The 19,205-nt window shown below is 55.9% G+C and overlaps 1 protein-coding gene across 4 annotated transcripts; it reads right to left on the bottom strand.

The window, feature by feature from the left end:
- Nucleotides 1-470: 470 nt before the first annotated feature.
- SERINC2 (serine incorporator 2) lies at nucleotides 471-19,199 on the bottom strand. 4 transcript variants are annotated; one of them, XM_044913939.1, is made up of 10 exons: nucleotides 19,112-19,199; nucleotides 9,946-10,107; nucleotides 8,950-9,140; nucleotides 8,427-8,506; nucleotides 7,818-7,955; nucleotides 6,916-7,085; nucleotides 5,120-5,210; nucleotides 4,670-4,811; nucleotides 2,076-2,291; nucleotides 471-1,165 (listed from the first exon to the last, which is right to left on the bottom strand). In XM_044913939.1, exons 1-10 carry the CDS (start codon nucleotides 19,148-19,150, stop codon nucleotides 1,030-1,032), a joined length of 1,365 nt encoding a protein of 454 aa, XP_044769874.1. In that variant the 5' UTR covers nucleotides 19,151-19,199; the 3' UTR covers nucleotides 471-1,029. The 4 variants fall into 4 exon arrangements, with proteins under 4 accessions (XP_044769874.1, XP_021539313.1, XP_021539312.1 ...); XM_021683638.1 differs by lacking the exon at nucleotides 19,112-19,199 and adding an exon at nucleotides 16,408-16,449; XM_021683637.1 differs by lacking the exon at nucleotides 19,112-19,199 and adding an exon at nucleotides 13,417-13,496.
- Nucleotides 19,200-19,205: the final 6 nt, after the last annotated feature.

Here is a 19,205-nt window from a genome sequence, read left to right as displayed (position 1 = left end):
GCACCTGCCGCGCACTTCACATCAGCTGCTTCATCCATGCCTCACAACAGCTTGGGAGTGGCGGGGGGCGTCCCCTGGCTGTTGGATGAGCAGCCAGGGCCAGAGGGGAAGGACTTGCCTGGAGCCCCACACAAGCCCCACGGCTTCCAAGATTCACCAGATCCAGGCCCGCTCGGCTGACTCAAGCGTGTGCTCTTCCCCACCATGCCCTGAGTCTGGGGATGGGTCAGATTCTTCTCTGCATGTGACAAGGACTATGGCTACGGCGGGAAGGAGGAGATGGCCCCCTCAGCCACCCCGCACAAACTCTCCTCTCCACCCTGACTCTGGCCTCACCGTCCCTTGTGTGGACACTGCTTCAGTGCCCTTCCTGGCCCCCAGACTGCCTTTATCCAAAGCCCCTCCTTCCCCTAGAGCCTCCCCTGCCTCTGCTCCAAGGCTCTCCATGCCCTACAGAACAGAGCCCAGGTCCCTCATCTGGCCTCCTCCGCCCTGACCTTGTTTCCGCCCCCACACTGGCCCCAGACAGCATGGGGGCCGCGCCCAGGGTGGGGGGCACAGAACATGGGCAGGTACATACACTGGCTGGTTTATTGCGCAAAGTCACGGAGACTCAGTAAGGCACGGAGTCCAGGAAGGAGGTGGCATGCCCTGGGGGACGTGGTCGGCACTACCCAGGCCTCAGTGCTGGGCACCCCATCTTGGGGAGTGCTCCCACTCTCTGAGTGGCTCTGAGTGCTTCTCTCTTTCAGGTCCCTCTCCCGGGGAGCCTAAGAATAAGGGGCCCTTCTTTCCCAAGAGGGTGAGTGCAGGGGATGGGGGCCAAGGGTAAGGAAGAGGCAGCTCTGTGGTCTGGAGGGAGCGGGAAGGTAGGGCTCAGGCTTGGGCCTGAGGCTCCCCCTCCCTAAAGGCACTAAGAACAGGGGGCCCAGCTCAGGGGCAAGTCCTGGAGGTGGGTAGGGGTAGGGGCTCAGCAGGCTGACTCACTGAGCCCCGAGGCACCAGGTGGGCAGGCTGCAGGGGGCTGCCTCAGCTGAAGTCGCGGTTTGGCAGGAGGAGCGGGGCCACCAGGGTCCACAGGTAAAGGAGCAGCCCCGCCCAGCTGGCGCAGATCTTCACCCACACGGCGGTCCAAGTGCTGATCATCTTCCGGGTCTCGCCGGGTCTGGAACACAACGTCATCCCAGTGACCTCAGTTCTGGTCCTGCCCTTACCACCCAGTTGTGACCCCTGACTTCGACTCTGGCTCTCACTCTGTAACTCTAGCCGCCCATCTCTGATATTTTTGACACTTGGCCTTGGCTCTGTCTTTGACCCTAGATGTAGTTTTTGACTAATACCACAGATCTGACCCTGACCTCAATTTCAACACTGACCCCAGTCCTAGACTAATATTATAACCTGACTCCTGGTCCCTGCCTTTGGGACCCTGGAGCTCCCAACCTTAGTCTTGACCTCCAACCTTGACTCTGACCCTCAATCTTGTAACTCCATCCCTGATCCCTGACCTTAGGACTGAGCTGATATCTTTGACCTTAATTCTGACCCTTGACCCTCTAACACCAGTCCTGACCCCTGACCTTGTTACTCTGTTCTTAGTTCCTTGACCTGGCAACTTCAATCCTGGCTTTATGGCCTGCTAACCCCAGTTTTAACCAAAAGAACCAAATCTGTGACTTTATATGGCCCCAGTCCCGTTGACCTCATGACTCCTATTCTTGACCCTGTGACTGATTCTAACCCCATACCCTAAATCCTAACCCTCCAGCCATGAATCCTAACTCTGACCTCGTAACACAAATCACCACTCCTGATCTGTAAGGCGCATCTGCCCTGCACAGGCCCAGCGTCACCTCCTGTGACCCCCACTTCTCAGGCTACTGGGCAGACTAAGGCACTGGCCCGGAAGCTGGCGCATGGCTGCGCAGGCTCTGTGGGGGGTCCTGGACAGACTCCTCTATGGCCAAGCCTGAAACAGGCATCAGGAGAAACCTGGGGTGGAAGGGCGAGGAGATGGGCAGCCTCCACACCCCAGCACAGCGGATCCGGTCTATGCCCGGCCAGGTTGCACGCACCTGTACCAGCTGGTAAGCGTCATCATTATGTGCAGGGACGCAAGCACCAGGCAGAAGTGGAAGAAAGAGTAGCTGTAGGTGACAGCGTCCTGCTCGTTGTCAAAGGCCCGGCCCTGGCATTCCACCACCTGCCGCTGCTGCGTGACTTCCAGTGTGGACGGACACTCCTCCGTCTGCATCAGGCTGTTCACCTGCCGGTGGTCCGAGGAGCGCAGACTGCAGGGGAGGGAGGGAGGACGCGGGCAGGAAGCTCCAGGGGGCCTCACGAGCCACGGCTTTGGTCATAACGATGGGCACCATGGTTCCAGAACCTCGGGGCCTGGTGACCTGGTGGTTAGGCTCTGGGCCCACTCATTCACCGCTTTGACTCCGAACTCCACCTCCACCTCCTATGTGGCCTTAGGCAAGACACTGAACCTCTCTGAGCCTCTGTAAAATTGGGGGTTACAGTACCTCCCTTGTGGAGTTGCCAGGAGGACTAATACTGTGAAGCCCCCAGCACTGTGCCTGGCACAGAGTATAAACTAGAGAAACAGGCGCTGTTATTCAGGTTGTCCATCTGCCAATCCCGTAAATATGGACTGCGTACCTAGTACTTCAAAGGACCATACCAGGGATGGCATTCATTGATAATATTAATAATTAAGAATACTCATTTGCCATTAAGTTTGTTTTCCTTCTGTTAGGTGAGTAGTTTTACCAATGACGTCCCCTTTCTTCATGTTTATTATAAAAAAAAATACTAACAGCAATGATTTTTTGGTCATTTCTGTAATGAGGTCTTGATGTTTTTAACAGTATTTAATAGTGTGAGACACATAGGCAATTTTGAAAATCCAAGTCGCATTTGGGAAAAAAGTGACACAGAAGGAGATCTGGACCCCAGCCCCACCCCATCAAGCTGAGAAGTCACCCGCTGAGCTTCTGCTGACCCCAATCATCATCAAACATCATGCTGATATCTAATGTTTGGGACCCCGGGTCCTGGTGACACAGCTAGGCACGACGCCCATCCTCAGGGCTCCCTGCCCTTGTGGCTGCTTGTGCTTCTTTGCTTCCTGGGTTTTAAGAACTGTGCTAAGAGGGTGCCTGGGTGGCTCAGTCGGTTAGGTGTCCGACTCTTGGTTTAGACTCGGGTCATGATCTCAGGGTCGTAGGATTGAGCCCTGTGTCTGGCTCTGTGCTCAACAGGGCGCCCGCCTGAGATTCTCTCTCTCCCTCTCCCTCTGCCCCTCCTCTGCTCTCTCTCTCTCTCAAATAAATAAAACTTAAAAAAAAAAAAGAAAGAAAAGCACTGGACTAAGAACAGACAGGCCCTGGGCTCTCAGAGGCTCTGCCCCGTGACCACAGGCCGGGGGGGCGAGCATCTGGGGAGCAGGACGAGGTGCCGCTCTGAGCCTGGGTGCTGTGTGCGTGGCCTCAGACAGGTGGCTACCCCTCCCAAACCTCCCGTCTCTGTATCTGCACCATGGAGGTGATCTGGGCCTTTCCAGGTTGAAAAAGGGATCAAGTGAGGCAACAAAGAGTGACCTGCCCAGGCTTTGAAAAAGGTCAAAACAAAATGTGAAACAGCCTCAGAATGTTCAGAGACAGGTGTGCGGCTCTGAAGAAACCAGGCCCTGCCCGGGATGGACGAGTCGGGGAGGGCAGAGGAGCCTGGCAGAGCCTCCTCCGGGCCGCCCTGCGGAGCCAAGGAGAGCGGCACTGGGAGCGATCCTGGGCCCTGCGGAGTCAGTCACGAGTCCGCCAGACTTGCTGTACACGGCGGTCACCCTCAGCATCACCATCTGGTGACTTTACACAACAGCCACTCCCTGCCACCCAGCTGTGCAAACGTTCGCAGTTACTTGCAATTAAAGCAAACACTTATTTGGCGCTGCCTACTCGCCAAGTTCCTTTCTAAGAGGCTTATTCATACTAACTCATCCAACACCCCTCCACGATCCTGTGAAGTAGATACTATTTTTATCCTTATTTGACAGCTAAGCAAACCAAGGCACAGAAAGGTGTAGCGACCTGCCCAAGATCACACTGCCGCTAAGTGGCGCTACCACGTTCAAACACAGGCGGTTTGGCTCGAGTCCACACTGAGAAGCACTTGCTAAGAGGCCCCTTTAAAAAAAAACTGTTACGTGATCTTCAGTCGGAGCTGCCCTCTCCCAGGTGACAGTGTGGGGTCCCCACCACCCCAGGCATTGGAGGCTACCATCCTCCACCATCACGAAAGCTCAGAAAGGTGAAGCCACTTACCCCGAGACCACACAGCAGGTGAGCGACAGAGCCCACGCCTGCCCGCCCCAGTCCAGGCTTCTTCCCTGCCCCCACAGATGCCTGCACCCTACTGAGCTGGGCACGTGCCAGCCCGACGTGCAAGAAGGGGCTCCGGGCCAGGAGGCAGCGTCCAACCATGCCCCTGCTGCCCAGTCACGCTGTGCCCTCAGAGGGACTCCGTTTTGCACCAGCACAGGGCTGGACCTGCGCTTGCTAAGGGCGCCTTCCCGCTTGGTGTCTGGGCTCCCACAACCTCCCCTCACTCGCACCTTCAGGCCCCCAGTCATGATGCCTCCCCAGAAGCCAGACGCCCCCCCCCCTACCCGATGAAGAGGGTGCACAGGATAAAGATGATGAGTCCCACGATGCTCGGTGCATCCCACCAGTGGGTCTCGTAGCCGTCAGGGCCTGCCAGGATCGTCTCATTGCTGAAGCGGGTCAGCAGGTGGGGGTTGCATTTCTGGTCTAGACATGGGAGCAGTCACCCTCAGCCCTTGCAGGCCAGGCCTGAGGAAGGGCAGAGAGCCAACCCAAATGGACAGACAGACATACAACTGAGCATCCAAATCCCAGCAACAGACAGAACTTAGCAGACAAATGACAGAGAAAGAGCTCCAGGAACAGATAGGGCCCTCCTAGCTCCCTGAAGGACTAAGAGGGGGTACAAGCTGAGCTGAAATGTCCCTGTCACCTGTGAGGGTCCCCAGCCTGCCAGAAGGCCGTGCTGACACAGGAATGAGCCCAGGCTTCCCCAAACCCGGGCCTGTACTCACCAGGGACACTGGACAGGGCCAGCCAGGTGACAAACATAGTGTAGAGCGTGATGACCGAGGCCTGTAGCAGACCCGAGTTGGGCTGGGCATCCTGGAAGAGCAGTCCATCAGGAAGACCCCCGTCAGACCTGGGGGGCACCCCACCCGCACCTAGCCCACTCACACCCCACTGGGGGGGCCTCAGGAACCCCCACCACCCTAGAGCCATCCCACACCACACCCTTTGGGAGAACACAGCACCCGAGCCACCCACCACCCACCACCCACCTCTCCCAAAGGTGGAGTCCTCATTCTTTCTCTTAACAAACTATCCCAGTTGCTCCCCTGCTGAGAACGCACCCAGGGTGGGATCCCTTCACATTCTGAATTAAAGCCCTCCCTGGTTTGGCCCTGCCTTCGTCTCCAACCGCCCACCCCCCCAGCAAGCTCCTCCCCTCCGACTGCACTCAGCTAAGCTGGCCTCCTCTCTGTCCACAGAACACACCAAACTCTCTCCCACCTCAGGGCCTTTGCACTCGCTGTGCCCTCTCCCTGACACGGTCCTCCCCAACATCTCCACACAGCCAGCCTCTCGTTAGCATTCAGGCCTCAGCTCAAAGTTCTCAATGAGGCCCCAACACCCTGACCCCCGCAGCAGCCCCCGCTCCCCTCCCTGCTGGCCCACCCACCTTTTGCCCACTCTCTTTTATTTCCCACGTAGCACGTATGATCCCAAATTATCTTCCTTGGCCTCGTCTCCTACCAGCTGTTCTTCCCCATCCTCACCACACACAGGCTTGGAAATAAGAATCCAAACTCTGATTAGGAGCACAGGCTCTGGGGCCAGTCTGCCAGCTCCGCCCCCAGCATGCCCCCAGCCCAGCCCCCCCCCCAAGCTGTGTGACCTCAGGCCGGTCTCTCTCCTCCTCTAAGCCTCCCTTTACTGGTCTGGAAAGTGGGGACGATGGCGGTGCCTGGACTACATGATGGAACAGTTGTCATCAACTAGCAGCTGCTGTTACTCTTCCCCTCTTCCTCACATCTGCACCCCCAACATCTCCAAGAAGGCCCGGTATACAGTAGGCGCTCTGGAAGTATTTGCTGAATGAATACTGATTACTGTGTGAGCTGGGACAGAGGCATCACCCTCTCTGGGCTTCAATTTTCTCACTGGGAAATAGAGGCTCAGACGAGAAGGGAGGTTCCCCACCTTTCCGCTAAAGACCCTCTAAGGCTCCCCAAGCTAACTGTGAAACCCCTGGTGGGCTGAGATCCCCAACCATGAGGCACCGCTGGGCTCACAGGGCTCTGAAGAGCACACGATGACCCGGGGAGCCCCACCCGTTACCCCCAGACGGTCTGAGACTGGAAACTGTGCAACTGCACCTCCCAACACCACTAATTGAGGGGTCTGGGAGTCGTCACTCAGTGGTCCTCCCTAATGGTCTCCCAATTTCCATAAAGACAACGATGATAACAACAGTTCATGTCTGATGGTTATCTATAGACCAGGCCCTGTTCTCTGTGTTCACAAACTCTGTCTCAATCCTGCAAATATCTCCAAAGGGTAGGTATTACCCTCATTTCTACATGTGAGAAGAGAGAAGCACAGGGAGGGTAAGGCACTTTCCCAAAGACACCCAGCAAGTAGCCATGAAAGCTATGACTCTAACCCAGGGAGGCTGACTCGGGAGCCCACATTCTTAGCCCAAGCCCCTGGGACTGGCGGCCCTGCCCCAGGACCCCGAGGCTCCTACCAGAAGTCCCCCCACACCAAGGGGCCCGGCGTCAGGACGGGCGGAGACAAGCAGTCTCACCTGGACCTTGGGCAGGACGGCGACAGTGGAGACACAGAAGCAGAGAGTGAGGTTGAGGCTGATGAAGACCTTGCCTTCATAGCAGGTGCCGGGCTGGGTGTAGTAGATGAACAGCAGTGTCACGGCCGCAATGGACAGTGTGTAGAAGAGGAGGGTGAAGAAGAAGAGGCCTGCGAAGGAGGGGTGGCAAGCGGCTGGGTGAGGAGGCATAGGGACCCCCCCTCAAGGGGGGCTTGTCGGGCAGCCCCCTGGGTGGGCCTCAGCTTCCTTGTCGGAGGAATGACATCAGTGTCTCCTGAATGTCTGTCGCTTGCCAACTCTTGTGAGAGCTTTTGCCCCATCCTGACCTAAAAGGACTCACTTGCCATTAATAAGTTAACCATGGAAAGAAAGGCAGTGAATACAAAAGAGTCTTTCACAAAGTCCACTGGATGCACAGGGACCCGCTGAAGCCCTGCTCCCTCGTCAGAGAGACCAGCCACTTTTCAGGGGCGTGAAAACCAAATCGGCACCTAAGTGAGCCTTTCTCCTCGGTCAACTCAGGAGAACTGAAAGGGAGCTGAGCAAGAACCTGCTCTGCCCCGGGGGCTTCAGGGACCCAGTGTCATTTGGTTTGGTCTGGGCTGGCTGTGCGTGGCCCGTCCTGCAGGAATCGCTGAACTAGACTCCACCAAGGTCTCTCTGGTCCGGCTCCCCTCTGACTTCCCCCGGAGTCACCCCAGAACCAGCCGCCCCTGCCCACACACACCCCCTTCCCCCCATCTGCCCAGGAGGGTTCAATTGCTGCCCTAGGGCAGGGGGCAGCTCCAGATGCCCTGAGGCTTTCCTCTAGTTTCGGGGACCCCCTGTGCTCAGGAAGCCCCAGTTGCGAGCAAGCACGGGCCTCTGGCAACATCGCTCACCTGCATACCAGGCCCGGGAGTCACACTCCTCAGCCTTGCCCAGCCACCGCTGGTTCCAGGAGTGAGCGAAGTCGATGAGCAGCACCAGCTGGATGAGGATGAAGAGGAAGGAGCCCACGACACCGAAGTAGAACCAGACTGCGTGGGGAGAGGGGAGAGGGAAGATGGGGGGAGGGGGCAAGGCAGTGGGGGAGCAGCCTGAGTGCCAGGCTCCCCGGGATTAATGCGGCAGGCACCCTCCCGCGGTCTCCCTCACATGCACATTTACTCATTCAACAGTCGTTTGTGCCGTGCCCTGCAATGGTGACACAGAGAAGAAGCAGAGTCCCTGCCCTCAGGGAACCCCTAGCCATGTACGGAGAGGCAGCGTGGCAGGGTATGGGGCAGGGGTGAGGCAGCTTCCACCCACCTGTCCCCCACCCCACCGCCATATTGCCCAAAGGCCATGTGGCCAAGCACCAGAGTGCTGTCTCCTGGCCCGGGGGGGACCCAGCCAGCAGCCTGGGGTCTGTGTGCCAAGGCAAAGAGCAACCCCCACCAGTGCTCCTCCCTCTGGAGACCCCAGCTCCCTCCTGGTAGCCCCCCATCCTTCCCACCAAGGCCACCTACCGTTGGAGAAGGAGCCATCAGGGATATAGAATGCACCCACGGTGATGCCCACGAGGATCAGGAACTTAAAGAACCAAAATCTATTGGGAGTGGGGAGAACAGACCAGCGAGCTGAGTCGGGGGAGGGGACCAGGCCCGGCCCCCAGAACCTCTACCCCCAAAGAGCAGGTCCTGGGTACTGGGCAAGTGAAGAGGGGCTTTCTGATGGTCTGATGGGCACAGAAAGTCTGTCCTGGCCCTAGAAAAATCCCTGAGGGACAGAGGGAAGGACTAAGTCAGAGTGACCGTGGTCACCCAGTTTCTTGTCCCAACTGTGTCACTAAAGTGCTGTGTGGCCTTAGGCATGTTCTCACCCTTTCTGACTTTCATTTCTTCATCTGAGAAGTGGGAAGAACTAAATGAGCTGATCTCTGTGCTTCGGGGGCTCACAGTCTGGGGACAGGGCCTGGAGATGGCTGGAGACCGGCCGGGGGCAGAAAGCACGGTGCGCGTCCCGGCTGCAGGGGCGGGGGGGGGCCCTCACCCGTTCTGGACAGCAGCCCTGGGGTCCCGGCTGCTGCGCACGCAGATCATGAACAGGGTGAAGAGGAAGAAAAAGGCTGCCGTCGCAAAGCACATGCGGTAGACAGCACGGTGGCCGAGCAGGGAGCCACAGTCGATGTGGCCCTGAAGGATGATGGGGGTCCCGGCCCCCTCTTCACACACCCATGGCAGCTGTGGGGAGGCAAAGCAGCATGAAGGCCCCCCTACCCCCAGAACCCTGGGCCGACTCTGCCAAGGCTCCCTCCTTCCCCTCCCATCAGCACCCCCACCCAGCCCTGGGGCTGAAGTCCTGTGAGTGGCCCCAGGACAGATGGGGACACACGATCCAGTGACAGATCGTTCCTCTCTGCTTGTCTCCCTGCTGTCGCCCCCGCAGCCTCAGGACCGCATGGCACTGAGGGAGGCAGGACTGAGTGCTCCCCACCCACAACTTACACCAGAACCCCCGGGGACTCTGGGGGAAGGTGAGATTCCAGGGCCCCTCTCAGACAGAACCAGAGTCAGAGGTGGGGTCTGAGAATCTGCATTTCTGGCACACTCCCCAGGGCATTCATACCTTCACACACACTCGAATGTCAGAGCCACTTGCCTAAATGTGGCACTGGGTCTGGGCCAGGCTCTGAGAGGCTGGGATGAAGGGAAGAGTGAGGACCCCAAACCTTAGTGCTCGAGCACTAAGGAGGGAAAAGCCTGCCCCGGGGGCCAGTGTCCAGGGGTGGCAATGATGATTTGTAAGAATCTCCAAGCAGCCCACGGCTTATGAGAAACAGGAATTCCCATGCGAGGTTCAAACTCTCCTCCCCACATGAAGAAAGGCCCCCATCACCAGCCCTGGATGGTGGGTGCCCCAGGACACTCCTGCCCCGCCTTCTCGATTAGCTGGGACCTCAAGCCGTGGGGGGGGCGGGGGGACCCCGGCCTGGAGCAACTGTCCCGCGGGCTGCCCCACTCGCCTGCCTGCCCCGGGACCCCTCACCTTGTGGAGCTGACTCTCCACGCTGGGGCTCAGCATGATGATGGACACCAGCACCCCCAGGAAGAGGAAGGCCGTGAAGCTGAGGCGGGTCACGGTGGAGTTGGGGCTGGAGGGGCAGCAGCCGCACAGGATGCAGGGGGCAGAGCCGCAGAGGCAGGACACCTGGGAAGGGCAGGACGGTACCCTTACTCCCTGCCTCCTCTCCCCTTCCCCACCCGAGCAGGAGCACCCACCACCTGCCCATCCGTGTCTCCAAATCTTTGCCAAGCCTGCCCTCCCTGGGCCTAAGACATTATCCCATTGAACGTTCAAGCCCCAAAGGGCACTGAGGAAACCAAGCTTCGAAAAGGTTGGGTCACGCGGTTTCTTACGTAGGGGGAGGCAGAGTGGTGATAGATGATAGATAGATAGATAGATGATAGATAGATAGATAGATAGATAGATAGATAGATAGATAGATATATAGATAGATAGATAGAGATCGATCCAGAACACCAGCTCCAACACGGATAAGCTGTGTGGCCCTATACAACTCACTCAACCTCTCTGAACCTCAGCTTCCTCTTCCATCATCATAATGGTACCTACTTTCACAGGAATTTTAAATTGTAATGCGCTCCAGCTTCCTTTTCCACCTCCTGGTTTAGCTTTTCTCCATAGGACTTGCGATCCCTGCCTGGCTTTCTCTTTTACTCATGTTTGTCCGCTTGCCACTTCCAGCATGTAAGCTCCGCCAGGGCCGGGGGTTTTGTTCACTGTGGTAGACCCACAAATCGGAACGGTGCTTGGCTCACAGTTGGAGCCCAGTGACTACTGATTGAACAAATGCAAAGTGTCTGGCATAGTCTCAGACCCATGTTAAGACCGCAAGAAACAGCCAGCATGGGATAAACATCTGCTGAATGAATGGAATGCAGAATTGTGAGTGGCTTGATTTCCTGCTCTGGGGCTGGCCCTGTCCTGGACACCAGTGGCCGTCTCCCCCTCTCCCTCTCCTGGCCCCTCTGCCCAAGCTGGCACCAGCCCTCCCTGGGGCTGGCTGAAATCACGTGGGGGCTGGTGGATGCCACTCTATTCACAGCTGGTATCCCAAAAGACGACTGACCCCTCGGGGTACCGGGCCTACATCGAGATACATCTGGTCACCAGTTTATCTCCCCTGTGACCGCCCCAGCTCTTCACCCAGGTATTTAAGAGTCAAGAGCGAGAAAGATACCAGTTCTGCCCTCCTGCAAGAAAGACACTCAACAATCATTCCACCTGTCGTGGTCGTCGCTGCTCTGAGAGTCACTGATGGGGGCCTACCCCCGGGGATGGAGGGTCCCTTCCCTAATGAAGTGACATTTAAGCTGAGCTGAAGAATGAGGAGGCCCTCTCCCGACCAGGGGGAAGAAAGAGTGTTCCAGACAGAGGGAACAGAGGTGGAGGCAGCTCTGGGGCAGGCAGGAGCTGGCCGATAGAGAAAGAGAAAGAGGCCCTTGGGGCCAAAGCTTCGAGAGCAGGTGGTGAGTGGGGGTGACGAGGTCAGCCAGGCTGGGGGGAGCCTGGTGGCCATGTGCAGAGCCCTGGGGTTGATCGTCTGAGCAGAGGGCACCCAGCGAGGGTCTGAAGCTGGGAGGGACAGGAACAGGCTTACACTGAAAGAGTGGCTCTGTGGAGGGCAGGCTGAAAGGGCCCCTTCCTCCTCAGAGACCTCGCACCCGACTTTCTGGGCTGGTCCCAAGGTGTGCACTCTGGTCCCAAGCTACACTCTGCTTGAGGTGTAGCTGCCCTCCCGTCTCCCCTTCCCTTCCTCCCAAGAGTGGAAACGCCCCTGGATACCCATCTCTCTCACCCACAAAGCAAGTACAACATGTTTGCTAAATGAAACGCCTGCAGAATGAATTTCCTTTCCATGGTCCAAATCATAACTGGTCTAGCAACTCCTGGTTACATCTTGCAGCCCTCACCCCAAGCCCTGCCTCCTACCCCTGGCTGCCTTTTGGGATAAAGGGATAAGCAAATGCCAGAAACATATTTCATAAACCATAAAGAACATTCTGGCTATGAGACAGACTAGCTATTAGCCCCATTTTACAGACGAGGAACCTGAGATCAGAGAAGTTAAGAATGTGCCAGAGTCACCCAGCAAGTGGACGGCAGTGCTGAGAATCAAGGAGTAAGAGTGAGCGTCCGTTTGGAAGGTGCTCGGCCCCAGGCACCGTGGTAAGCCCCTTATCTACATGACACTCCCTATGCAGGGAGTGTGCTGTACCTCCCACTTACAGACAGGGAAAATGACTTGGAGGGGTGACATGACCAAGGTCACAGAGCCTTGGTAAGCTGAGGAGCTGGGGTTCGAGCTCCTGTCCGCCTGTACCAGGGGCCCACTAGCTCATTGACGGCAGTCTTGCTTAATTTCAAAACACCCCAGGGATGGAAACAATCCCTCGGCTGCCAGAGAAAACCCACAGAGGCCCTCGAGCACTGATCTCAGGAACCCCGTGCTAAAGGGCCCGAGTCAGGGCCTGCCTCTGGCTCGTTACCACTTCAATCGGAGACATTTGAGACATGAGAAAAGCCACCCCACTGCACTCAGGGAGCCTGGCTTTTCAGTTCACCCTAATTCTTGGAGATCAAAAGCCCAGTGTTCCTGACATGCGAAACCTCAGGATTCCCAAGGACCGATAGCCAGAGAGACCAGGTGGTCAGGGAGAGAAAAACACACAGCAGCCCCCACCACCAGCTGCTGCTGGCGCATCCTTGGAATCCCTCGTGCGTTCTGACCCAGTCTCTCGACCCCCGGGGCATCGCTCCCACAAGAATCTCTTCCTGCAGCAGTACCAGCTCACAGGAGTAAGGGCGGACGCGTGTGCACACACCCACACACGCACACGCAAGTTCAGTGTGGCGCTGCTCACACCCGGAAAGTACTAGGGGGAAGCTTAAAATAACGAAATGCCCATCCATACATCGTGGTCCTCCCCTATGAGGGATCTCCGCTGAATGCAGCAGATGTGTAGGTAATACTTAAAGGGGTACACATAACTAAGTATAATTAAATATAAATTCTACCTCGATAAAGCTGATTTTATTACTAAAAGAGAAAAAATTTTAAATTAAAACAAAAACCAAAATAGGCACAAAGCTTTAGGTTTTATGAGCTTATTAGAATCTCAAGAGACTGCAAATAACCTACAAGTCCTGCGCCAGGGCCCGTGGTGGTCCATTTACTCCGTGGAATGTTACAGGCGCAGGAAAGCAAAAAGTCCCCAGGCTGCCGGGCAACACGGACTAACATTAATGGCGCAAGGTGAAAAGCCAAGGCAGACATAACATCGCTCCTGGTTTAGGATTACACCCCTGCCCCCAAATGCACTCAGGCCAGCGGCAGCAACAGAGAGGCCCCAAGCCACTGGGTGCGTGTGAGCAGCAAAACGCAGCCAGGTTCTTGGAATGGGGAGTCAGATCTTAGAAAGCCCTGGGTCTTACGATTTTCAGGTTGCATGGCTCCTTGGCATTCAACTGGTCCAGCCTCTCTCTAATGAAGAATCACCCGGAAGGCAGCCTCCACTGCTTACACACTGCCAAAGACCAGGAGCTCACGACCGCCTGAGGCAAGCTGGACTGCTCTGGAACCATGTGCGGTTTGGCATGGTGGGAACAGGCTGTCCCGTCATTCGCACTCTCTCCTAGTTGCCCCTAAAGCCAGGGACGTGGGTTCTCAGGACCATTCCTAGGGCACCGGGCAGGCGGGGAGGCAGCTAGGGTTGGGGCCACAGTTTCAAGATGATTTGTTTAAAATAAACTGACCTAGGGAGCCTGGGTGGCTCAGTTGGTTAAGCGTCTGCCTTCGGCTCAGGTCATGATCCTGGGTCTGTGTCGGGCTCTCTGCTCAGTGAGGAGTCTGCTTCTCCCTCTCCCTCTGGTGTGTGCATGTGCTCTCTCTCTCTCAAATAAATCAAATAAATATTTTTTTTAAAGATTTTTATTTATTTATTTATTTATTTATTTATTTATGTGAGAGAGCGAGAATGAGAGAGAGAGAGCACATGAGAGGGGGGAGGGTCAGAGGGAGAAGCAGACTCCCTGCTTAGCAGGGAGCCCGATGCGGGACTCGATCCTGGGACTCCAGGATCATGACCTGAGCCGAAGGCAGTCGCTTAACCAACTGAGCCACCCAGGCGCCCCTAAATAAAATAAATCTTAAAAAAAATAAAAATAAAATAAACTGACCCTCCACTTCTGGGTATTAGTCAAAAGCAAGGACTCAAACAGATATCTGCACACCCATGTTTATAACAGCATTATTCACAATAGTCAAAAAGTAGAAGCAGCCCGCGTGTCCATAGACTGATGAATGACTAAACGCAATATGGGATATACATACAAGGGAATATTATTGAGCCTTAAAAAGGAAGGACATTCTGACACCTGCTACAACACAGATGAACCTTGGGGACATTGTAGCAAATAAAATAAACGACACCAAAGGACAAATGCCATTCGATTCCACTGATATGAGAACCTAGAGTAGTCAAACTCACAGAGACAGAAAGTATACTGGGGGTTCCCAGGGGCTGGGGGAGAGGGGAGTGGAGAGTTATTATTGAATGGGTAGGGAGTTTCAATTTGGGGAGGATGAAAAAGCTCTGGAGATGGATGGTAGGGATGGTTGCCCCACAACTTGAATGTAGTTAACACCACTGAACCGCACGCTTAAAAATGGTTAAAATGGGACACCTGGGTGGCTCAGTCGGTTAAGCGTCTGCCTTCAGCTCAGGTCATGTTCCCAGGGTCGTGGGATCGCGTCCCACATCGGGCTCCCTGCTCAGCAGGGAGCCTGCTTCTCCCTCTCCCTCTGCCTGCAGCTCCCCCTGCTTATGCTCTCTCTCTCTCTTCTCTCTCTCTGACAAATAAATAAAGTCTTAAAAAATTTTTAAAAATGGTTAAAATGGTCAGTTTTCTGTTATGTGGATGTTAACACAATCAGGAAAAAGGAGGGGGCCGTTTTCAAGGAAGAGTAAGAAGTCAGCCAGGTGACGAAGGGAAAGGTGTTCCTACAAAGGGAACAGCACGGGCAAAGCTGCAAGAAACACTGTCTCTTTGAGGCAGCTGTCAAGAGGAGGCAGAGGGATGATGCAAGCGATGGCCACAGTCCCTGCAGGCCACGCCAAGGAGTCTGCACTTTATCCTGAAGGCAGTGAGAAGTATCCCGCAGGAGAAGCAGAGCATCAGATGTGCATTACCGAAAGACCGCTTTGGCCACAGATGGAAGACGGATGCAGGCGGAGATGCACCGTACCTCTGGGAAGAGGGAGAGCGAGCTAGGGGAACAGACTCCAAGGGAAAGAAGACAGAGCCTGGAGTTTTTCTTGTGTGCTTCAACCCACAATATTTCCCCCTTCAGACGCTACTGTTCATTTGGGATGATATCATTTTGATATCATAAAAATAGATAACCGTTTTAAATGTATATATATATTTTTATATATGATATATATATATCATATATCATGAGATAAATTACAAACTCCTTGAAAACTAAAAAAAAATGTTACAATGGAAATTTTTTTAAAGATTTGATTTTTAAGTGATCTCTACACCCAACGTGGGGCTCGAACTCACAACCCTGAGATCAAGAGTCACAGGCTCTATTGACTGAGCCAGCCAGGTGCCCCTATAATGGTAAATTTTTATGTGACATACATTTTGCCACAATTAGACAAAAAACCGGTCCCAGCAAGGATGGGGTGCACCTTGTAGGCTTCGTGAACAGCCCCCAGTATGGCCCGAGCCACCCTGGGGCTAGAGGAAGCACAGCAGATAAGAGGTCAGCCCCCAGACTACTCAGGGCCCACGTACATCCCCGTGCAGCGCTAAGAAGAGAGGGCCTAGTCTTGGTGCTGCCACCAACTTGTAGGATGACCTTAGACAGGTCTCTTTTCCCCGCCGTGGGACTCCGTTTCCTCAGCCATAAAATGGGCTCCTGGGCAGGACAGTGAAGTGGCTCAGAGCCCAGGCTCTACAGACAGTCCCAGTGTCCCCGGCTCCACCACCTTCTCAAATGTGGTCTTGAGCACTTTCCCACTCCGGGGTGCTTAGAATGGCCGCTGCCGGTCAGCTTCGTGCTAAGTATGTCGGCATGCTCCTCTTAGTCCCGCTCAATCCTCACAACGTGCTGAGAGACAGACACCACTGCTCTCTCCACTTCCTTACTCCCTCCACCCCAGAGAGAGGGACAAAGGGACTGCCCGAAGTCACGAGGCCGGGGGAGAGGCCACGCCAGGATCTGAGTCCCATCCTCCGACCCTTTCACGCTCCCTCGCATGTAGAGGATAGAGAATTAGATTCAATGGCATGCAGATATTAGACAAGGCTTCCCTAGATATTTGCTCACCGTCCAGCCCACCAAGTACTGGCTGGCCTGGTGACTCCCATCCCATCGTGGGCCCATCTTATCTCCTCTGAGCCAGGACTCACCCTCGGTCCAATACAAATGCCGACCAAAAGGCATGATGGGCAGATGCAAATGTGTCATGGCTGGAGGTCTTCTCCGTGGATCCACAGACTCCAGAATGTTCCCCCAAAGATGCCCAGGAACCCCCTATTAGAACTTTCCTCCTGTGGAGCAAATCTCCATTGAATCAGGTTGTTTTTGGTCTGCTGTTTGTTTTTTTTTAAGTAGGTTCCACGCTGGGCATGGAGCCCAATGTGGGGCTTGAACTCACAACCCTGAGATGAAGACCTGAGTTGAGATCAAGAGTCGGACACTTAATCCACTGAGCCACCCAGGCGCCCCTGAAATAGGTTGTTATCGGTGTCCAGTAAGACCCAACTGCACCACTTAATACTGTGTGGCTGTGGGGAGACCACCTTCCCTCTCTGATCCAGTTTTGTCACCTGTGAAATGGAAATCATGTTAACTGCCTCACTGTGGTCCTAGTTGGATTGGATGAGAAGACACACAGCGAGTGCTCACTGCAGTGCTGGCTTGTGCCACCCCTGGACAGCGCTGGGCCCTGAGTGAGGACGCAGTGATGGGGGCTGCTCTTGGTATCATTATCTGAAACAGGATGACCATGTCACAGGGCTCGAGGGAGAACCAACAAGACAGCACAGTGAGGGGCTCAGCACAGCGCCTGGCATGTGGTAGGAGCTCAGTAAATGTCAGAGGTCAGAAACCCAGGGGGAGGCCACTAAAAGGAAGGACAGGTCCCCTGCCGACATTAAATACTCAGGAAGTGGACCAGCCCTGTCCCTCAGACACCCGGGATGGGAAGGGAGGGAAGGTGTGGGCAGAAGCCTGGACCAGGAATCAGATTTTAATCTTGACTGTCCAGTCCCCCATCCGTTCTCTGTGCAGCCTCTGGGAAGTCGGCTAACCTCTCTGAGCGGCAGTCTGTTGAGGGTTTGAGCAAGCCTTTCAGGTGCCTTCTGGTCTCAGCATTTGTAAGATTCCATGACTCAGCGGCCGGCTTGGACTCCAGAAGGAATTCCCCACCCACCTTTCCAAGAAGATAACAACAATAGCGCCACTCACTGTGGCCAGGAAGTAGGTGGGGCACTTTTCGATTTTCCTCAAATAACAAACCATGAAGGAGGCAGTTGGGGAGGCAGAGGCACAGGGGATTGGCAGGTCACCTCTCAACACGGACCACTCCCAGGCCAGCCCGGCCAAATGGAAATCTGGTCAACTTCAAGGAAGCGCTCCCTCCCCTACCAGGAAGCAAACCCTTCTTGGCCAGAGACCCAGCCCAAACCTAGAATTCACTGGGCAGGGGGCAGAAAGGGATCTCAGAGACCAGTTCTTGATTCCTCTGGGCGCGTGTCCACACACGCACACACACACTTCACAGGTGGTAAATGGAGGCCCAGAGAGGACAAGAAACTGTCCAGGGACCCACTCTACAGCCTCTCTGTGCAGATACCATTCTCAGAAAATGGTTGTAAAGTAAATCTCTAGATCCTTAAGCTCGCCACCCCACACCCCATCCTAACACACACACACAAATCAGGGACAAAGGAAAGCAAGTCCTGAGATTCAGCAGCCACCAGACCCCCCTCTTCCTCTCTGCTTCTCTTTGTGTAGGGCAGAGGGGGAGGGAGCTGCCTGAATGAACCTCGGATTTAATGAGGGGAAGAGGGAAAGGAGAGGGGGCTGGGAAAAGGGAAAGGAGAAGGGGCCTCCCAGCCGGGTCGGGCTGAAGCTCCTCCCCTTTGCTGGCTGCAACCCCAGAGCAGAGTATGGCTGCCCCCGAGGTCCCCGAGCCCAGGCGACCAGGTACTGCCCTACGCCCACAACACTCCGACCTTCCTGTTCCTGGGTCTTCCAACCCAGAGCGGGGCCCGGTGGCGGTTGGCAACCCAAACCGACCTCACTCAAGGGTGGCTTAGGAAGGCGGATGGGGGCTTCCTCCCCACCCCCATTTCAGGCTCCGGGGCCTAGAGGGGAAGGGTCTGGGGTTCGTTGGGGGAAGTGCCCAGGACTTAGTGTGAGCTAGTCTGAAAGAGTCAGAGACAAGGATGCAGAGAGACAGATTGGACGGTAGGACAGACGGACAGACACCCGTGAGACAGACAATGGCTGATGGAGAAGCCACGGACGGACAAAGACCGTGGGATAAACGAACGGACAGAAACAGATGTCAAACAAATACAAATGGGCAAACTGAGGCAGGCGGGCAGGGAGACTGACTGACGGATTGCCGGAGGGACAGAAAAAGACACACCGCAGAGTGGGGCAGGGACCAGGCGGGCCACACAAAGAGTCAGAATAACCGAGAGAGACGACAGGCGCACGGCGAGGACGTCTCCAAGTTGGGCGAGGTGGGGCCGCAGCGCGCACCCCCATCCCGGGCTCTGGGCCTCAGTCTCCCCAGTCCCTGAGAGGGGCGCCTGCCCAAGGCCCGTCCCTCCCCCCGCCACCCCGGCGCGCCCCAACCCCTCCCCCGCGGTAACCCGAGCCCCGGACACCAGCTGTCCCCGGCGCCCGCGGGTCCGGAATGGGGGTGGGGGGACCGAGGGACGAGGGGACCCGAGGGGCGAGGTGGCGGGGTGCGGGCCCAGAAAGACAAGTTTGGAGAAAGGAAAAAGAAGAAACTATTTGGAGGAAGAAGACGGACAAAAGTGCGGGGCCGAAGAAGGAGCCGGCGGCGCGCGGGCGGGCGCGGGGGTCAGGACTCACGCAGCTGAGCACGGAGCAGGCCCCCAGGCAGGCCCCCATGGCGGCGGCACGGGGCGCCGGGCGCGGGGCGCGGGGCGCGGGGCGCGGGCGGCGG

Source organism: Neomonachus schauinslandi, chromosome 4, assembly GCF_002201575.2.
Source record: "Neomonachus schauinslandi chromosome 4, ASM220157v2, whole genome shotgun sequence".
Lineage (NCBI taxonomy): Eukaryota > Metazoa > Chordata > Mammalia > Carnivora > Phocidae > Neomonachus > Neomonachus schauinslandi.
Note: the sequence above shows the minus strand (reverse complement) of the source record. Positions and strands in the feature narration are given on the sequence as shown.